The 17,729-nt window shown below is 32.7% G+C and overlaps 1 protein-coding gene across 1 annotated transcript in view; it reads right to left on the bottom strand.

The window, feature by feature from the left end:
- Nucleotides 1-17,729, bottom strand: part of unc-13-4A (BAI1 associated protein 3) — a 766,749-nt gene that overhangs the window by 25,436 nt on the left and 723,584 nt on the right. The window contains exons 15-17 of the mRNA XM_081750562.1: nt 13,806-13,951; nt 13,367-13,475; nt 4,722-4,829 (exon numbers count right to left, since the gene is read on the bottom strand). Coding sequence (XP_081606688.1) covers nt 4,722-4,829; nt 13,367-13,475; nt 13,806-13,951 — 363 coding nt within the window. The remainder of the gene's footprint in view (nt 1-4,721; nt 4,830-13,366; nt 13,476-13,805; nt 13,952-17,729) is intronic.

Raw genomic sequence — 17,729 nt, 5'->3', positions numbered from 1 at the left:
TTAACGTTTTTTATTTTAATTTTTTACTTCCAACCAACATTTAGTTACACAAACATCAATGATTAAATCTAAATATGATTACGGCCCTTTTCCTGATAAACAGAAAAACACGTTCATGTTCAGAATTATCACTATCTACTTCGAACTAATTCAATTCAAACAACACAAATTAAGTCTCTTATTGAATCGTCACAATAGTTCAAAAATCTGCAATTAAATTATCACAATAATTTAAAATCTGCAATTAAATCGTCACAATAGTGTTAATTCTGCAATTGAATTGTCACGATAGTTTAAATCTGCAATTAAATTGTTACAATAGTTTAAAATCTGAAATTAAATCGTCACATTAGTTTTAAATCTGAAATTAAATCGTCACAATAGTTTAAAATCTGCAATTAAACGTCACAATAGTTTAAATCTGCAATTAAATCGTCACGATACTTTTAAATTTGCAATTAAATCGTCATAATAGTGTTAAATCTGAAAATTGCCTGCGCCTGTTAAATCAGAAAAAAGGAAAAAAAGAAATATCCCAGTTTCAACTGCAGGATCCCAGACGGGGTCCAACTCAAAGTTTCAAGTGCCATAAGCACATCATATGAAAGCTCGTATTAAATGATACAGAATTGGACATTGGACACGTCTCGACTGTCGATAAGCATTGCAAAATGGCACCAGTCATTTCCTTTGATACATTCTAGTTTATGTTTTGTTTTGTTTTGTTTTTGCACCTGTCCCACTGCTTCAGATTAATAGGAGTGGCAATAGACTTTTTCCATCAAGAGTCGAGACTTGTTTTCTCTTCTTTCACTTAACATAAGCTTTCATACGATACTCAACTGGAACCCCTTTCCATTTCAGGATTTTGAGTTGTAGCCCGTCTGGGACCCTGCGAGGGACCCTGGAAAGTTTTTTACTTTGAATTATTATACTTTTGAAATAATGACATATCCATGTATTTATTTCTACACCTATTCCACCGTTTCAGATTCATACGAGTGGCCATAGACTTAGCAATGAAGATTGTGTTGATATTTTTACTCACCACTATTTTGCACAGGCTTATCGTAGAGTCGCGACTTGATTTATCTTCTTTTATTTAACACCAACTTTCATACGATATGCAAGTTGACCCCCCCCCCTTTCCATTTAAAAATTTTAAGTTGGACCCCGTCTGGGACCCTGCGGGAGACCCTGGGACAATTTATTTTACTTTGATACGTTATACTTTTGAAATGATGAAAGACATGTTTTTCTGTTCTCATATTTGTCCCACCGTTTCAGATTTTTCGGCGTTGCAACGGACTTTATGAACACGCTTAAAGGTGTTAATAAAAATGAGTAACGTGCTGCCCTCAAGCGGAATGCTTGATACCTCCCCAATTTTGGTAAGCGGTTTTGATCTTGCCTTGACCCAAGCTTTTAGGAAATATATACATCACCCCCACTTTGTGGGTTCAGGTTCAAGTACATGCCGTGTTAGAACGACTTCACAACTGCAAAACATAACCGCACTAATAGTTATTGGAGTTTTTTGTTATACTACATTTGTATATCCTAGAGCGAGAGTAATTCGATTTCTAATAGAGATTATACCAAACAAATATAATCATCAAGTAAAATAGAGATTCTTCCTTTAAAGAGTACATACCTAACAGTCCAGAGAATAATATATGATATATATCTTTGTTTGCACAGATTTTCACATCTATTAATCATCCTGATAAGAGTATATCCAACCTTCCGTGGCACTTTGAACCAACTATAAACATTCTGTGGCACTTTTAGCCAGTTCCAATTCCCAACATTTACATTACAATTAGGAAGAGTGATCTATAGGGTACAATGTCAAGCATACATACTGTTTACACGTAACTACCGTACCTATTTAACCAGTTACCTCATTGTTGCACTAGTCAATGTATGCTGTCAATGCACTGTGCACACACTTTGCTATACTGCAAATAATGACGAAGAATAGCGTAAATAAGTTGGGTGCTTTCGCTAATTGACAGGTTCAATGCAACCTCTCGGGTTATTATTCATCGATTCTCGATCACAAGGTTATTCCCTGCTGCAATGGATTCTCAGTGACGGTCACTTGTAATCAGAGGCAGAATCGGGGGGGGGGGGGGGAGATCGGGGTGGTTGCCCTGCTCCCCAGAAGAGGAAACTTTCATATTTTATATATAAATAAAACCCATCCCAGAGTTTGGATCTCTTAAAAGTAACTCCAAGTAGCAGTATTACAACCCCCCCCCTAGAAGTCCGTCCTGGATCCGACCCTGCTTGTGATAGACTTTGGCGTGGCATGTCTACTGTGCTGACACGTCCATGACGAAATTCACTACACCATCAGAAGATGCTAGTGCGTTACAAACACTCATTTCCATAAACATCGTTCATTCAACGGTAAATTTCGGTACCACTAACACCTTCCACCGTCGAAAATTGAATTACTGCACGTTGTGTTTCTTTGGAGAAATTGAACTGAATTTTATTGCGTTCAATGACATTTACATTGACTGATTGCCATATGGTATAGAACATGTTAATGATGTGATTATACAAACATATATTCATATTATACTAAAAACATAACTACATTTACAATATTTCCAAGATGATAGAAAAACATGATAAAATATTGTGGTTTCCTTATACAGAATATACAGATTTTTTTTAACAAGACAGAAAAACATAATATGCACAAAAATATCAGTTTGCAAGTATTCTTCCACAATGTAAAAGCAGTGATTTAGCAAGAGTACTGACTTTATGAAACTTTCATCTTTGGTAAAAGACTTAATTTGATTAGGCAATGAGTTAAAGAGTTGTATTGCATACACTTTTGTATGCAATTGTTTTCGAAAACAAAGTGGTATAACAAGGTGGATTGGCTTGAAATTTTAAATCAACCCTCGTATTTCCCCAGCGTCAATTCTTAGAAATATAACGCAATCAGCTAACAGTTGGAGGAGAACAATGCTTAAGAATTTGTCACCCAAAAGGTGCCTCACTTTCCAGACAGCCCTGCTTCCTCCCGTCAGCCCATATAAGGAAGAGGAATTTTGCTACTCTCGAGATAAACACCCACGCACAAGTCCTCATGACGATGACAGACTTTTACGTGACAATGTAAAAATCTATCAATAATCGCCAATTCCACGACTTATTGGAACAATTAGTGTTTTTAATGTGATTTCTATTAACTTATGAACCATTCTTTATATATTATTAGCAATAGAATAAAGCAAAAAATTTAATGTTTTCCACGAACTATATTTTAGTTTGTCAGTGTATTCTTGCGCTGCTAACTGGCAACTATGTGACGCATGAAGAGAAGTGTATGTGTTCTGCTAGCCGTCATGTGAAGTGAATGTACTAAGTTACTGTCTTCACAAAGAACATTAAAATATATAAAGTTTTAGTGTTTAACTCCCAAGAATAATATAAGATGATTTGAGCAACACAACACTCGAATCTAAGTAAACAAATCATCACCTTTTCATTTACCAGTGAATAATGGAAACAACATAATAATATAACGGAAATTCACAATTCGCAATGTCAAGGAGAGCACCGACTTCTAGTAAGCGACGTAGACATATTCACCATTTGTAGTTGACTTTTTTTCAAATGAGGAAATTTATGGAAAACGATGCAAAACTCATTTTTATTCAACAGTGCACTAGTGAATTTTATTCCGTATAATTGCCAGAATCGTCGTGCGCGCTTACGTATCGGTTCGTATACCACAGTGATTGGGCCATCCTTTTTTTCTAAGTGAAATCTTGTGTTCTCACACGTTTGTAAATGTTTTATATTCATTGAAGTTAAAATTTAAATATAAGTGATTTGCAAAATATCTCTTTTTTTTAATATGCAATGAAAAGTAATACTTGATAATTTCAAAGTGTGTGATCTATATTGTCTCTTTCGCAGCGAATGGAGGATATTGCCTTCTAATAGTGTACATGGCTTAGAGTAGAATTAAACAGGTAAGGTATTTGTGAAGTGGTGAAATTCAAATGTTTACTTTCGACTCGACCCACTATCCATCTGGCGTAAATCATGCACTGCTGTCCCACCTTGTATTTTTTACAGGTATTGACCAGTGTATCTTGGAGCTGACGTACCAGCGACGGTGGGTATACGGCTTATGCCTCTGATATGTATAACGCCCGAATCCTAGGACCGTGGGAGTGAAACTATTTGTTTACCTGCCAGTTCCTTATCGGATCTAATAGTCTTTTACAAATGAATGATGTTTTAAGGGAAGATCCAAAAGAGATCCAAGGTTCGAACCCCAATATAATTAATTGGTCTTCCCTCACGGGAACAAACTCCTTCATAGTGGTATTATGAAGAGGAACGTGAAGATGTGATTTCGTTCTCATATAATATTCATGTTTATCTGAATTATTTTTGTATAGTTCTTGTTTCCCCATTCCACCGCCACTAAGGGTTATCATGCTCTTGTCTCAGTCAAACAAATACTGGTATATCATTCTCCTAACACACACTGCCATCTACTGTAAAATTTTGAAATTTCTGTCTGTTAACATAACTTAAGTTTAAGTTACACTTCCTGTTGGGTGAGCCTTATGTATATATATATTTCGATGATCGAATTTAATTAGTAAGAAAATAAAATGTTGAGAATTCTGTTAAATAGTACCTAGGTACAGACAAAATTGAAAATAATGTTTACTTGCCTGATAAAAGCAGGCTGTAACATCTACTGCAGAAGTACTATGTTTTACTATGAGATCTCCTTGACATATCTTATTTAGTTCCGCTGCTTTGTGAATTCGATGCATGGCCTGAAATAGAAAAATAAGAGAATTAACACTTATGCAATCAAGTGAAAATAAATCAAATAAAAAAACACAAATATTAAACTTACTAACTCACTATAATGTAAACACAACAAGAAGTGAGCTCGTAATTTTTATAGTATCACAACATATTGGTTACATAATTATAAAGTCAGATAATAAGTAAATTTGATTTGTCTTCAAAAAATCTATTGCTAATAATAGCGCATTTGAGTTCTTAAAACATTAATAATGAAATTAAATTATAAATTACATATACAAGTGGAGTATCTTCCTACGATCATAAACATCGAACGGAGTTTAAGAAGAACTGACATAAACTAAGTGAATATATTATAAATAACTACCACCATACAATTTTGATTACACACCAAAAATTTTAAGATTACACTTAATTTGAGTAATTTAAATTACACTAGACTCCTGAGTACCCGACTCACGACTAGCCGGCCTCCGTACTATCCGACCTAGTTTTATCGTAATTAAATGATGAAGGCAAAGCGCTGCATTGGCAACATTGCCAAGGCATTGGAAGCGGGCGTCTGCTACGATCCTCCTACGTGTTGTGCCGACGTCTTGTAATAATTTAGACGCCGTTGGTGCAGAGTATTAAACCCACACAAATTATTTTAAAAAAATGTCATTATAATGGAATTTGGGTGAGTGCGTTAGAAATACAAAAAGCGTGGTGACGATAGTGATTTCAAACTTTTAATATAATTTTGCACAAATTTTACTAAATCCATGGGAACACTAATACGTAGAATAGTTATGTTCAAATCACACTAGGATATAGATAATTGTAATAACTCATACAGCAAATTCTGGTTATATAATCCATCGATGAATTATGGCAAATAATGTTAAATGTTCCCTTAAATCACTCGTAATAATGTCTTTAGCCAGACAATAAAAGTTCATTCAGGTAACTCTTATGGAATTATTAAATATAAACTACACAATCACTGATATAATTACTTAGTCTGTCAAACATAGGCGTAGATATTGGAAACTTCATTCCTAGATAATTTTAACACAAAAATAGCTCATATAAGTATTCAATTTTGGCACCTATTCAACTCCATTTGATTATCTTAGTCACTTCCAAGAAAATATCATAAATACTTATCCAGGCTATATCGAAATATCTGAATTCACTAAATCACAAAACGTAATACAACAGAGTCTCGGAACTTTCCATGATATTGCACCATTTACGACTAATAATACGAGCATGTGCTCTCGTCGTTGCATTCAATTTCCAATGACCAGAAGGTGGTCAGTTAACTACCTCCAGAAATAGTAGTTCTTATTTTAGCCACTCATCACAAGTGGCGCTAGTTTTAAATGATTTTTTTTTAAATATATAATCTTACAACATTCTACAGTGTCGTGTCCAAAATGCAAGTTGTGACAGGTATAAGAATATTGTTATATAAATTTTGAACAATTCTTATATATGCTGGTAAATTTCTTGGAAGCCCTGCTCAGCGAGACGGAATTCTTGGAAACGCAAAGTACAAAATGCCTCCCTTACAAGTGCTTGTGTGTGTGTCACCCACATCCCTCTTCGCATAGCCAAATTTGGAAAAAGAATTTAGTACAGTGTGACACTTCCACCCACCTCTGTACAAGCTGAAATGCGAAGCAACGAACTATATATTTTTTTTAATTTACATACTTTCTAATTAATAGTTATTATTCATTTTAATGTCTGTGCAAGTGTAATCAATATACTGTTAGCAACGCAACAACTCCAGTTCCTGTGAGTTCATATGAGAGGAGCAACTGCTTAAAAACTAAATGTTTTACAAGGAATGTTATCTAATCAAGAAATGTGTCCATACGCAACAATTGTCTGTGCAAGAAGTAATGCTCGCTTGGCGGGCAGTGAGACTTTGACATGCAATAGTGGCACTTACATGTGCCAGTGCCTCTCACTCAACCGAAAATCTGTTATGCAGTGGGACTTGGGGAACAACACAACCTGGATTAAGATGTAATTTGTCCCACGTAAATTCATAATTTTAAGTAGTACTTCTACGCAATGATCATTATAAACTTTAGTATTTGTTCTACTAAATGATAGTGTTCATCAAGTGGTACACAATATATTTCAAAAGTGCTTTCATTCCACGCAAATGGTGACCTACAAGAATACTTTTATCATTACATAACCATGGAAGTTCCAACAGTCAATAAAAGTGCGTGGAAGAATGGAATATACTAATCTTCATTACTCATAGTGGATGGTGGAACAACAATGCGCAAAGAGAGACTCAAGCCAACAATGCACAAATTTCCTACTACCAATGAATAAGAGGAACATGTAATTCTCCTATCGCGTTATGTTCGTACTTCATGCGTAATTATCGGTACCGCTATCGCACATGTTCCGTTTGTCAATCGGAGAAAAAGCGGCCTAATCGCTACACTCTGAAAAATATTTTTTTGTGTGTTATTGAAATGTGAATGTGATAATTAAAAGGCTTAAAATATATGTATGAAATATCTAAATAGTGAGCGTTAATTATCATTTCATACAATGATGCGAGTGTAATAGTGTGTGCTACATAATAATATTTTTGTTCCACAGGTAATGTATTTTATACTCTGAACGCATATATTTTGTCATGTTTATGTTTACGGTTGCAGTGCAGTGGTATGATATATTTGTAATAAGTATGTGGAGTGGATACAGATATATTTAACCCAACGTTTCCCGAACTTCTGACCGTAGTACTGGGTAACCAATACTTGGAAACAATCAGCTGATCCTGCTGAAGTGGAAATAGAGATGTACAACAAACACGGTATTAACCAATGCCAATAACACTTGGTTCGAATCCCGACTTTTACTATTTTTGTTCTCTGTTGGTTGACTACGTACTTGTGGGTTGGTGTCATTTAGTTCGAGAGTTTGTTTTCTTTCATGAATCAGTACAAGGACGCTCATGGGTGAAACCCGGTACTATCATAACTATTTTTTAAGCAGAAACTCACATGAACACGAACCCAGGGCAGTCATAAATTGGCTTTCCCGAACAGGGACATATGGGTATTGAACCTTAGACGGTCATACAGGAAACAAGCAGCGTTCTGCTCCATGTTCATTGTTTCGTCAGTGTGTAATGGACCTCAATACAGTACGCTTGCTGCTGTTCCTGATTATAACTGTGCAGTACATAAACATTTATAAACTACCAGCACAGAGCCAAATAAGAAGTAAGAAAATACGTATTGTATTATAACATGAGTTTTGGTATAAAAAATGTTGTCTTCTGGTATTGGTGGGGCAAAGAAATGAGTTCATAGAACTCCGGCCTATCCGGATGTTTTGCTATCCGACCTGCCCTTCGGCCACATTAGTGTTACATACCCGCCAGGAAGGACAAACGATTTTTTTAAAATTTTTAAGTGTTAAAAACAAGTTTAAGATAGGAAATAATTGAAAACGAGGAAAACCAGTATGCAACTAAATAAAACCTGACCCCACATGCTAACACCCAACCTTTAAATAAATGACTATTAAAGTTGTTTTTAATAACTAGACAAAAGGAAAAAAAAACAAAGATAATCTCCCAAATAAAAAAGCTTGGTGGGAGCAGCGGGGTCGCCTCTCAATCTCATCACCGGTCTTCTCATCTGGTCACTCCACTGCAAAGCAATCGAGGATCAGACCTTTCTGGAGCATGGAACTGGAGATAATAGTGTAAGTCATTTCCTCTTTTCTCCGATCTATGAGCTGTGGATTGGGTAGCGAAATTGGTATTAGAAATGCAAGGGCTCGAAAAAAAACGGCTTTTTTGGAAAAAACTCGGTTTTTTCTGCTTCGCTTTTTTTGCTTGGGAAATTTTGGGGTTTTCTCAAAATTCTGCTTTAAATGGATAAACCAGATTTTGTTTCGCTTCTCTATAACGCAAAAAGTCATTTAATTAGTGGTTGATGCCGATAATAATATAAAACCTCGAAAATAAACCATGAATTTTGAAAAGATATTTCAAAGTTTTACTTCTCAACATATTTACATTATGAATTCCAAAGAATTAACCAATGTATATAATAAGATTTTTTTAACCTCCTACATACAAAAGTAAGCAGGGTTGGCAAGAGCCATGATTGTTTTTGAAAATGCTAAAAACCCGTTTTGGGGGGGGGGGGGAAGTTTAAACTAGTTTTTTTTTTTGTTTAAACCAGATTTTCTGCTTTTAGATATTTTGCTTTATGTATTTATATTACGTATTGACAGAAATAAGTTTGTTTCGCCTTGGTGTTATTATGCAACAACGGGGTTATGCTGGAAGAGGTCACATAAGCTTAAAGAAGTCCGGTCAGTAAATTTCTTAAATTGAGAAACTCCCGCCCTAGCCATCGGGAAAATCCCGTCATTACTCTAAATGTAAAACAATAACGGAAAAAATCCTGTTATTGCTTTGCATGTAAAATTAAAAGGTCAACGTATCATAATCAGTACGCTAAAACTGAGGTATTAAATTACAAATTTAATACTTGCATATTATTGAAAGTACAATCCAAGCTAATGTTGGAAGCTACGTAGGCAATCGATAAATTTTGCCAATTTATATCAATATATTTAAGCAACCTTGGCATCTTTATAAAACAACAGGCATTCAGGCATGCAGAAATATACAATTTACTTTCGTTTCGTATGTTCAGGCTTAACGTCCTTACGTAATACCGAGGTTATCAAGGAGAAGACTTTCGCTTAAAGTTAGATCTGAACCGCTACTTTGTTTACGCATGAAAGAAGGTTGTGGTTCGACCGAGAATTGAACATGGGACACCTTGATTAAAAGATGAAAAGGAAATAAAACTAATGCAGATGGTTTAATGTGGGGAAAGGTCACCATGAAGTTCACACGATTCGCATTTTTCGTTCTTTTTATTTTTTTGGTTTAAACCAGTTGTTTATTAAAAAAAAAAACAGCTGGTGTAAACCAGCCAACCCTAAAAGTAAATACTTCTTTAAAAAAATACACTAATAAGTAGCAAACTTCAAAATATTCCATACCCTCTTTTTGGAACAAAACAAAATTAAAATAAAACAAGAAAAATACTTAGATTTATATGATACGCTTAAAGGCTACACATCTAGAGCTTTTGGTTTTGTATATTCTTGAAATTCTGCAGTTTTACATATGTACCATCATGGTTTACTCAGTCCTTGAGTTTTCTGTATTTTTAACAACAGGGATTTAACATATGAAGGGTGTGAGGCAAGAATATGGTAACCCATAATTTTACTATTTTAAGAAATTAGAGATTCTCTGCTGCACAATCCATTTTGAAAGTCGGAAAGCTGATTTTTCACATAAGACTATACATGAAGGATTAAACGAAGCGGTATGCGTTCCTGTCTATCTGCTGCTGCATAACTCAGCAATTGAAAATGTGTTAGTTACCATGTTCTTAGCTCACACCCTTCATATCATTATGAAACTCTCCCCACCCCACCACCACAAAAAAAAAAAAAAAAAAAAAAAAACGGACTACGAAATATATTTAAGATAAATATAACTGCACAATAAACATGACTGAGTGGAGTTTTTGCGCTTCTATTGGGAAGTCCGGAATTCAACTCAGCATTCGACCATTCTGACAAAGCTTTTCTTCATTCCATCTGTGAAGTAGAAATAGTCCGTGTACTGTGAGTTGGCCGACTTCCTTTCTTATTGTTTTTAAATCGTTATTATTACTAATTGCCAGCAGTGACGGTTTTGCGAAGGTTAGGGGGGCGGTCTTTCGGACTGAAGCCTGTTCCCCAAAATTACGGAATGTCTAAAACAAACGAAATATCTATTAGTTATGCCTTTACTCATAAACTTTAAGCTCCCGTCAAATAAAAATTACGAATGTTTAGAAAAACTAAACATTAGTAAGAAAAACCCTTCCCAAAGTACCGTACTTTTCTAAATCCGCCACTGGTTCTCAGTATAAAATGATCTTCAAGGTTGTATCCGGAAGATTATCGCTAGATATATAAACGAAACGAAATACTGTATTAGTTATGCCTGTACTCATAAACTTCAAACTCCTCCCAAATAAAATTAGGACATTTTAGAAAACGAAACAATCTGAGAAACCCGTCCCAAAGTACGTTTCTAAATCCGCTACTGATTATTTGTATAAATTAGTATTCAAGGTTGTATCCGGAAAATTATTGCCAAATCGTTGCACAGCTACAGTATAACAGAAATGTGGAAGTACGGTTAGACGGATATATTGAAAAACGTACGCTTTGACGGATATATAGAAAAACGTAAGTTTAACTTTTGCACTAGAAGCTAGAGTACTAAGCTCTTAGAAATGAAACACAGATGACAAACTGAAATGATCCCGAGAAGAAAAAAATGTCGATAACTCAAAAGTTAAAATAAAGTTAAAATAAAATGAAATGAAATGAAATCTTTGAGTTTTACGGCCCACGGTTATGCCGGTTAGGCTAAAGGAGACGGTGATAATGAGAAATGAATGAAATGGTGGAATGAGGAAAGTGGGAGGAAACGGGAGGACCCCGAGAAAACCCACGCACACGGTATTTGTCCACCACAAAGTTCACTTAAAGTTAAAATAAAATTGCCCTCAAATACTACATTCTTCATGTTAGCTTTAATTCGTAAAACATGTGCTCCATCCATCTTGATGGTGAATTTTAGGGGGAAATATGGCATTTAGGTCATGGAAGTCTTATCTAACTATATAATATACTATAAGAAAGCTATTTAGATAGAAAAATAATGAAAATGAAAAAAGCCAAAATTTCCAAAATTCTCGTTTTTTTCCCAAAAAAGCCGTTTCTTATGTGAAAAAACCATCGATTCAAAAAAGCCGGTTTTATTGCATCTCTAATTGGTATTCCATGAGGGGATAATACATTCACTTGTATCCACTATACTATTGGTTAATTTTGTAACTGTAACCGTCAATAAATAAACTTTTGTTCAAATTAAATTAATTTTTCAATAGCCAAAATTAACAATTAAGTAGTAGGCCTATCTCTGGATACTCGGGAGTCTACTGTATTATATCTTCCAAATTTAGAAATAAAATGTATTACCATACATCATAAAAATCACATATACATACGCATATATATAATTACGTTATTCTATATCAAATATTATGCATCATTATCATTGCTATTGTGTATTATTCCAAATATAAGTGACAAACATCCATACAAAATAAGGTATTATGTTCTCATTTTATGCTTAATTTTTTATACTGTGTATTTAATACATGTTTTCTGTTTATGTGGACCGAGCATTATTTGTTCGTCCCTACATATATATAGGAACGAACAAATAATGCTCGGTCCACATAAACAGAAAATATGTACTAAATACATGTAATATACAAGGTGTTGTACATATATATACAAGGTGTTTCAAAACAACACCGACAACGTTTGGGAGGTGATTCCTGACACCAAGATAAGACAAAAAGTATAGACCAACCTGGGTGAATAAATGCTTCCTTTCGGAGTTATAGGCTGCCGAAAACATGAAAAAATTGAACTTTAAAGGCCCATAGCTCCAAAACTATTAGACCTACCGTAGTCGGGTCAAGATTTCACTAAGGAACTTGTATGTACCTTATCCAAATATCCATGTTTCAGAATCCTGTAGTACATATATATAGGAACGAACATCCGCAACAATTTTTACAGAGCTAGTTCGTGAGTACTTCAAATTACGTGTCTTTATCGAAACTCCCTCTATAAAAATTGTTGCGGATGTACCACAGGATTCTGAAACATGGATATTTGGATAAGGTACATACTAGTTCCTAAGTGAAATCTTGGCCCGACGACACTAGGTCCTGTAGTTTTGGAGCTATGGACCCTTAAAGTTAATTTTTTCATGTTTTCGGCAGCCTATAACTCCGAAAGGAAGCATTTGTGCACCCAGGTTCGTCTATACTTTTTGTCTTATCTTGGTGTCAGGAATCACCTCCAAAACGTTGTCGGTATTGTTTTGAAACACACTGTATATATTAAAGAAGCATGAGTGATAAATGCAAGATATTTTCTTCGTCGATATATGTAAACTTCTTAAAAATATGTATTTCTGTTTGCAATGTATTCATAAACTCAAAACTTGTAGTGAATAATAAACTGCAGTGCTCAGTTCACTTTAATCTTGTATTTTTTTCATCTGAAAATTAATGAGTTTGGTTACTATTAGATTCAATTAGTTTTGCTTTGATTGTATAGTCACGAAATTTATTTGACGACTTTAGATTTGTATGCACATATGATGTTTTTAAATATAAGCATAAGCTTTAGAGTTTTTTAATGTAATGTATCAGAATATTGTATTGTCGATTAAAATTGCCAATACTTTGAATATTGATATGCGTTTGCCACATCATACATCAAGCGATAAATACAGAATCTTATAAATGAAATAAGCAGAGGCATTTTACTCTGCTGTAGAATTTGAGATATTATTTTAAAATGGACATACTAAGTTCTAAATTTTTTTGAACTTATCACGTACCTTAAATCTTGAGACATCAAGCCATCGAGATATGGCTGGAGAAAACCATTCATAAAAGTTATTCACGAATAGACCTTTCCTATCCTGAGGTGGTAGATGTTCACGGAAGCTATAAGAAAATTAGAAAATCAAAATGAAGTAAAGTCAGATATCTAACCGAGAAAATAATTGCAAAACGTTAACATTTCATACATTATTAAGATCAGATGTGAGGAAAGTAATATCCGTCCAACATCTGGAAGGTTACACGAAACATTAAAATAAGGAACATATTTTCAAAAATGAAGTATTATAAAAATGACAGCGTCCAAGAAAATTTTTAATGGATAATAAAAAATATTTTCCAAGTATTGAAGGCAGTAAAAAAATTATCAACAAAAATAGCAAGGGGTATGTTTAACAATTTATAGAACATAACCACCTCTCTTTCTGGACATACTTGATAAATTCCTGCATTGCAAAATAGAGTTCAAAAATAGGCGTTCCTATCTCTGCTCCATCGATCAACTGAATTTCGTCTCCTGCTCCTACAACTTGGATTTTTGAACACAATTCCTCTATTTTGGGCCCAAAATCAGCATGAACCTGAAAAGAAAACAATAAATGAATATCGAATATCATTGTCATTGAAAAGACTGAAGTAGATGAAGCACTTAAATGTTTCTACTATGTAGGTAGCTAAATGTAGGTTCAAATGTTGCCTATGCATTTTTTTTAAAGTACCATTAAAATCCTGAATGGTAATCTTTATTTTTAATGTCTATTTTTTATGATCATACTATGGGGAAACAAGTTTGAGTTCTACTGGATAAGTAATGTATTAAATTATATGTCAATTATTATTTACTTTATGTATTTTTAGAACTTTGTTTTATTCGTTCGTTGAATGTAATGGATAATCTACTTTGTATTTCTAACTAATAAAACTTTATATTTTCCTCAGAACAAATTGCTTTCTTTTTTAGAGTACAGTGATATTTCTTAAAACTGGTTGCCTTGCTGCTGTTTTAACGTAAATATTACTTTATCTTTGGTGAATTTTACAATATTTCATATATATGCATGTGTAATTTGATAATTTGTTTTCCATATTCTAAAAATTAACTTTGTATATAACTAGAAAGAAAATATATTAACCGATAATATATTGCAAATCGATGAATTAGGTATTTAATTCAGAATTAGAATATAACTTACAGAAATAATATCATTATTTATCTTTCATCTTGTAGTTACTTTGTTCTGTATGATTACAAAAGCATATAAATGGAGCTTCAAGTAAAGGACTGCTATTATCACTATTGTAGTTTGCGTTACAGTAAATAATATAGATAATATATGATAATTTACTGGAATTTGTTAGTTTGCATTTCATAGCTCAATCTCTGAGGTCTCTTTTAATTTTATATATATTCATTTCAACTAATCACTTAATGTGAGGGTGATAAAATTATGGTAGTAAACCAAAAACAATGATTTTTCTTTCGCTCAATTACTTATGAAGCATATATAAAAATAGTATTATGTAATGTAGGCGTTAGCATACAGTACTTATTAGTAGAGATTCAAATGAAGGAAAGATATGCCCATTAAATCAAAAATAAATGATGTATAATAATAATAATAATTTATAATGTTAGTATAGATATAACATTAATCCAAAATTATCTATTTATGAAATAATGAGATGCTAATAGCTAGAATATAATATTAGCTTCAAATAATAAAAGCGAAAGCAAATATTCACAAATAGAAAATTGGAAAATTTAGTGGGCAAGCATTGCAAAACATAACGCCGCAAAGTTACGAAAGTCATAAGATCAAAAAAGATTTTCAAGTTTGTATAAATATATTAAAAGCTCAAATTACAAAATAGTAGTTTAATTTATGTAGTAAATAGGAGTTTTCTTGCCTTAAAATGCACGATTCTGCTTCTATTAATGATTCTAAAGTTTATGTTGTGTAATTTCATTAGTTTTAAAATCATTTCATGCCTTCATATCTTATCATGTTTTTCGTAAATGTAATTAAAGTGATGAAGTTTATCAACAAATATAGACATTTCTTGAAGTTTAAAACTAAGGAAAACTCAAATGCAAACAAATATAGACATTTCTTGAAGTTTAAAACTAAGGAAAACTCAAATGCGCAAGTACTTGTACTTTGCTATAATGCAAATGGTATACGAATTTAAATACGATTTGTATATGGTAGACGAGTTTAAATACTCGTAGTACCAAAGAAAATAACTCGCTATTCAAATATAACTTCTTAATTAATCGTGATTATTTTATATTATAGTATTATATAAATAAAAATATTCTTCAAATGTTGTCATTTCAATATTCACAATAATATAACAAAGCGAAATCAAATGTTAAGAAGTAGTCAATATTTTCATAAAATTTAAGAAATACTTCACAAAATAGACTGTAAAGTCTCAAGAATGTTTAGAGAGTTGTGAAATGTTTTATGTTTAGTTTAATTAAAATTGAAATACATTCATTTAAAATAAAACTAAGATTTATGTTTCAAATTTGTGAAATAGTTTAGCTAATTTCAGAGAATATGTTCACAACATTTTCTTAATTGTATTTCAGATGTTATTCGGTAAGAAAAAAATCTTCTAGTATAGAATCATATTAAATTTATTACTGTAGATTCATTTGATGTTTTTTGTTTATACTTATTTTCGAAGCAACTATATTTTAAATTTTAACATATTTGCTCAGCACACGAAAGAATAAAATCTCATTTGAAAAAAATATATTCTATTTTTTCACTTCGCTATTTGTTCTAGGAGTGCAGATGATAGCATGTATCATCCATGCCTCATGCAATAAATCACCCGCTAAAATGCCATGCAAGCGTAAAATAAAAGCAAGAGACATAGGGGAGAAATAAAAAATGCATTCGATGCAGCAAACCACTCCAGTGCATATAATTTAATTGTTCATGAAACGTTACCTTTTTTATTTTATTAATAATGTCCCAATTGTAAAACAAATTTGACAGTAAAAAAAAGTCCTAATATTTTTATTATTTAAATGGAATTTTACAGATAGTTGCATTTCATATTTCTTTGTTTATTTTCCAGATATGAGCTCAATAAATAAATATTTGAAATTTTTATTACCTTCTCATGAAAAGTAACTTGCTAACTACAAATAATTATACAACAATCTAATAAACGTGTAATAAAACATGTATCTTAATTTTAATAATATAAATTCCAATTGAAGATAAATGTTATACATACATATACGAAGATTAATAACTTTCATTCATACAAGTTAAATTGTCTTTCTTATTGTTTCAAGTATATTATATTTGTTTTCAATAAGATATATAACAAAGATATTGTGTAACGTGCTTTTTCTGGTAAATTATTATTATATTACATTTGTTTTACACTTAGGACAATTTACCTAATTAAGAATAAAGAAAGAAGGCTTGTGAAATTCTTTACGTCACACTTATATAGAGTTAAAAAAACTGGCATTTGTAATTACTTCTTGATTATTCTTGTGAAATTTCTAATAAGGGCCTATCCAATTTGCAATAAGGCTGTGTAATGTGATCAGGTCAAAAGTCTCGTTGCTTGCTAAATTGAGTCTAGAGGTTCCAAATCAAGATGTAAAATAATTTAAGCATGTAACCTCCACGTGGGGCGCCTTGGGTAATTCGAAGAAGATGTATTTACTTTATAATTATTATTGATGATTTTATTTAAACAATTTGACTTTTGACAATGTTCTATCCATATTTACCTTACGTGCTATACATCGTTTTTAAGCTCTTCATTATGTCTTTGCAGTAAGCTTTCAATTAACCATCTCCTTATTATAGTTTTTGAGATATGTAGACGACTTCATTTTTTTCATTGATTTTCCATTGACTTCATTGATTCCATTCATTTTCCATTGATTCCATTGATTTTTCATTGATGTTCATGTTTCGTGAGTTTTTATCATGTTCCATCCATTTTAGGACAATTTACTTTTGGAATATAGAATCTCCATAATATGTTCTACATTTAAGCTAAATTTCAGCCATCTCCCCCAAAGTCTATTCACATTAATGCAACCGGATAGGGCCTTTTAAATAATACATATTATCATTACTTTTCAGAAGGTGTCATGTTTTGAATTTCAAGGCCTTTTTTCCTTATTCTATGACCATGCATTATATTATATATAACACTATTAACTGAATAACCTCTAAACTTTCATGTAAGTGTACATAATTATGTGTCTAAACAGATATATAAGTGTGCTTTGCTACAAAAGATAGGATGGAGTTTTTAAAAAAGACGAACTAATGCCGTAACTAACTTTCTGTGGGCCCTGTACCTCAACTTTTT

This window comes from Thermobia domestica, chromosome 3 (genome assembly GCF_964235325.1).
Source record: "Thermobia domestica chromosome 3, izTheDome1.hap1.1, whole genome shotgun sequence".
In the NCBI taxonomy this organism is placed as follows: Eukaryota; Metazoa; Arthropoda; class Insecta; order Zygentoma; family Lepismatidae; genus Thermobia; species Thermobia domestica.
Note: the sequence above shows the minus strand (reverse complement) of the source record. Positions and strands in the feature narration are given on the sequence as shown.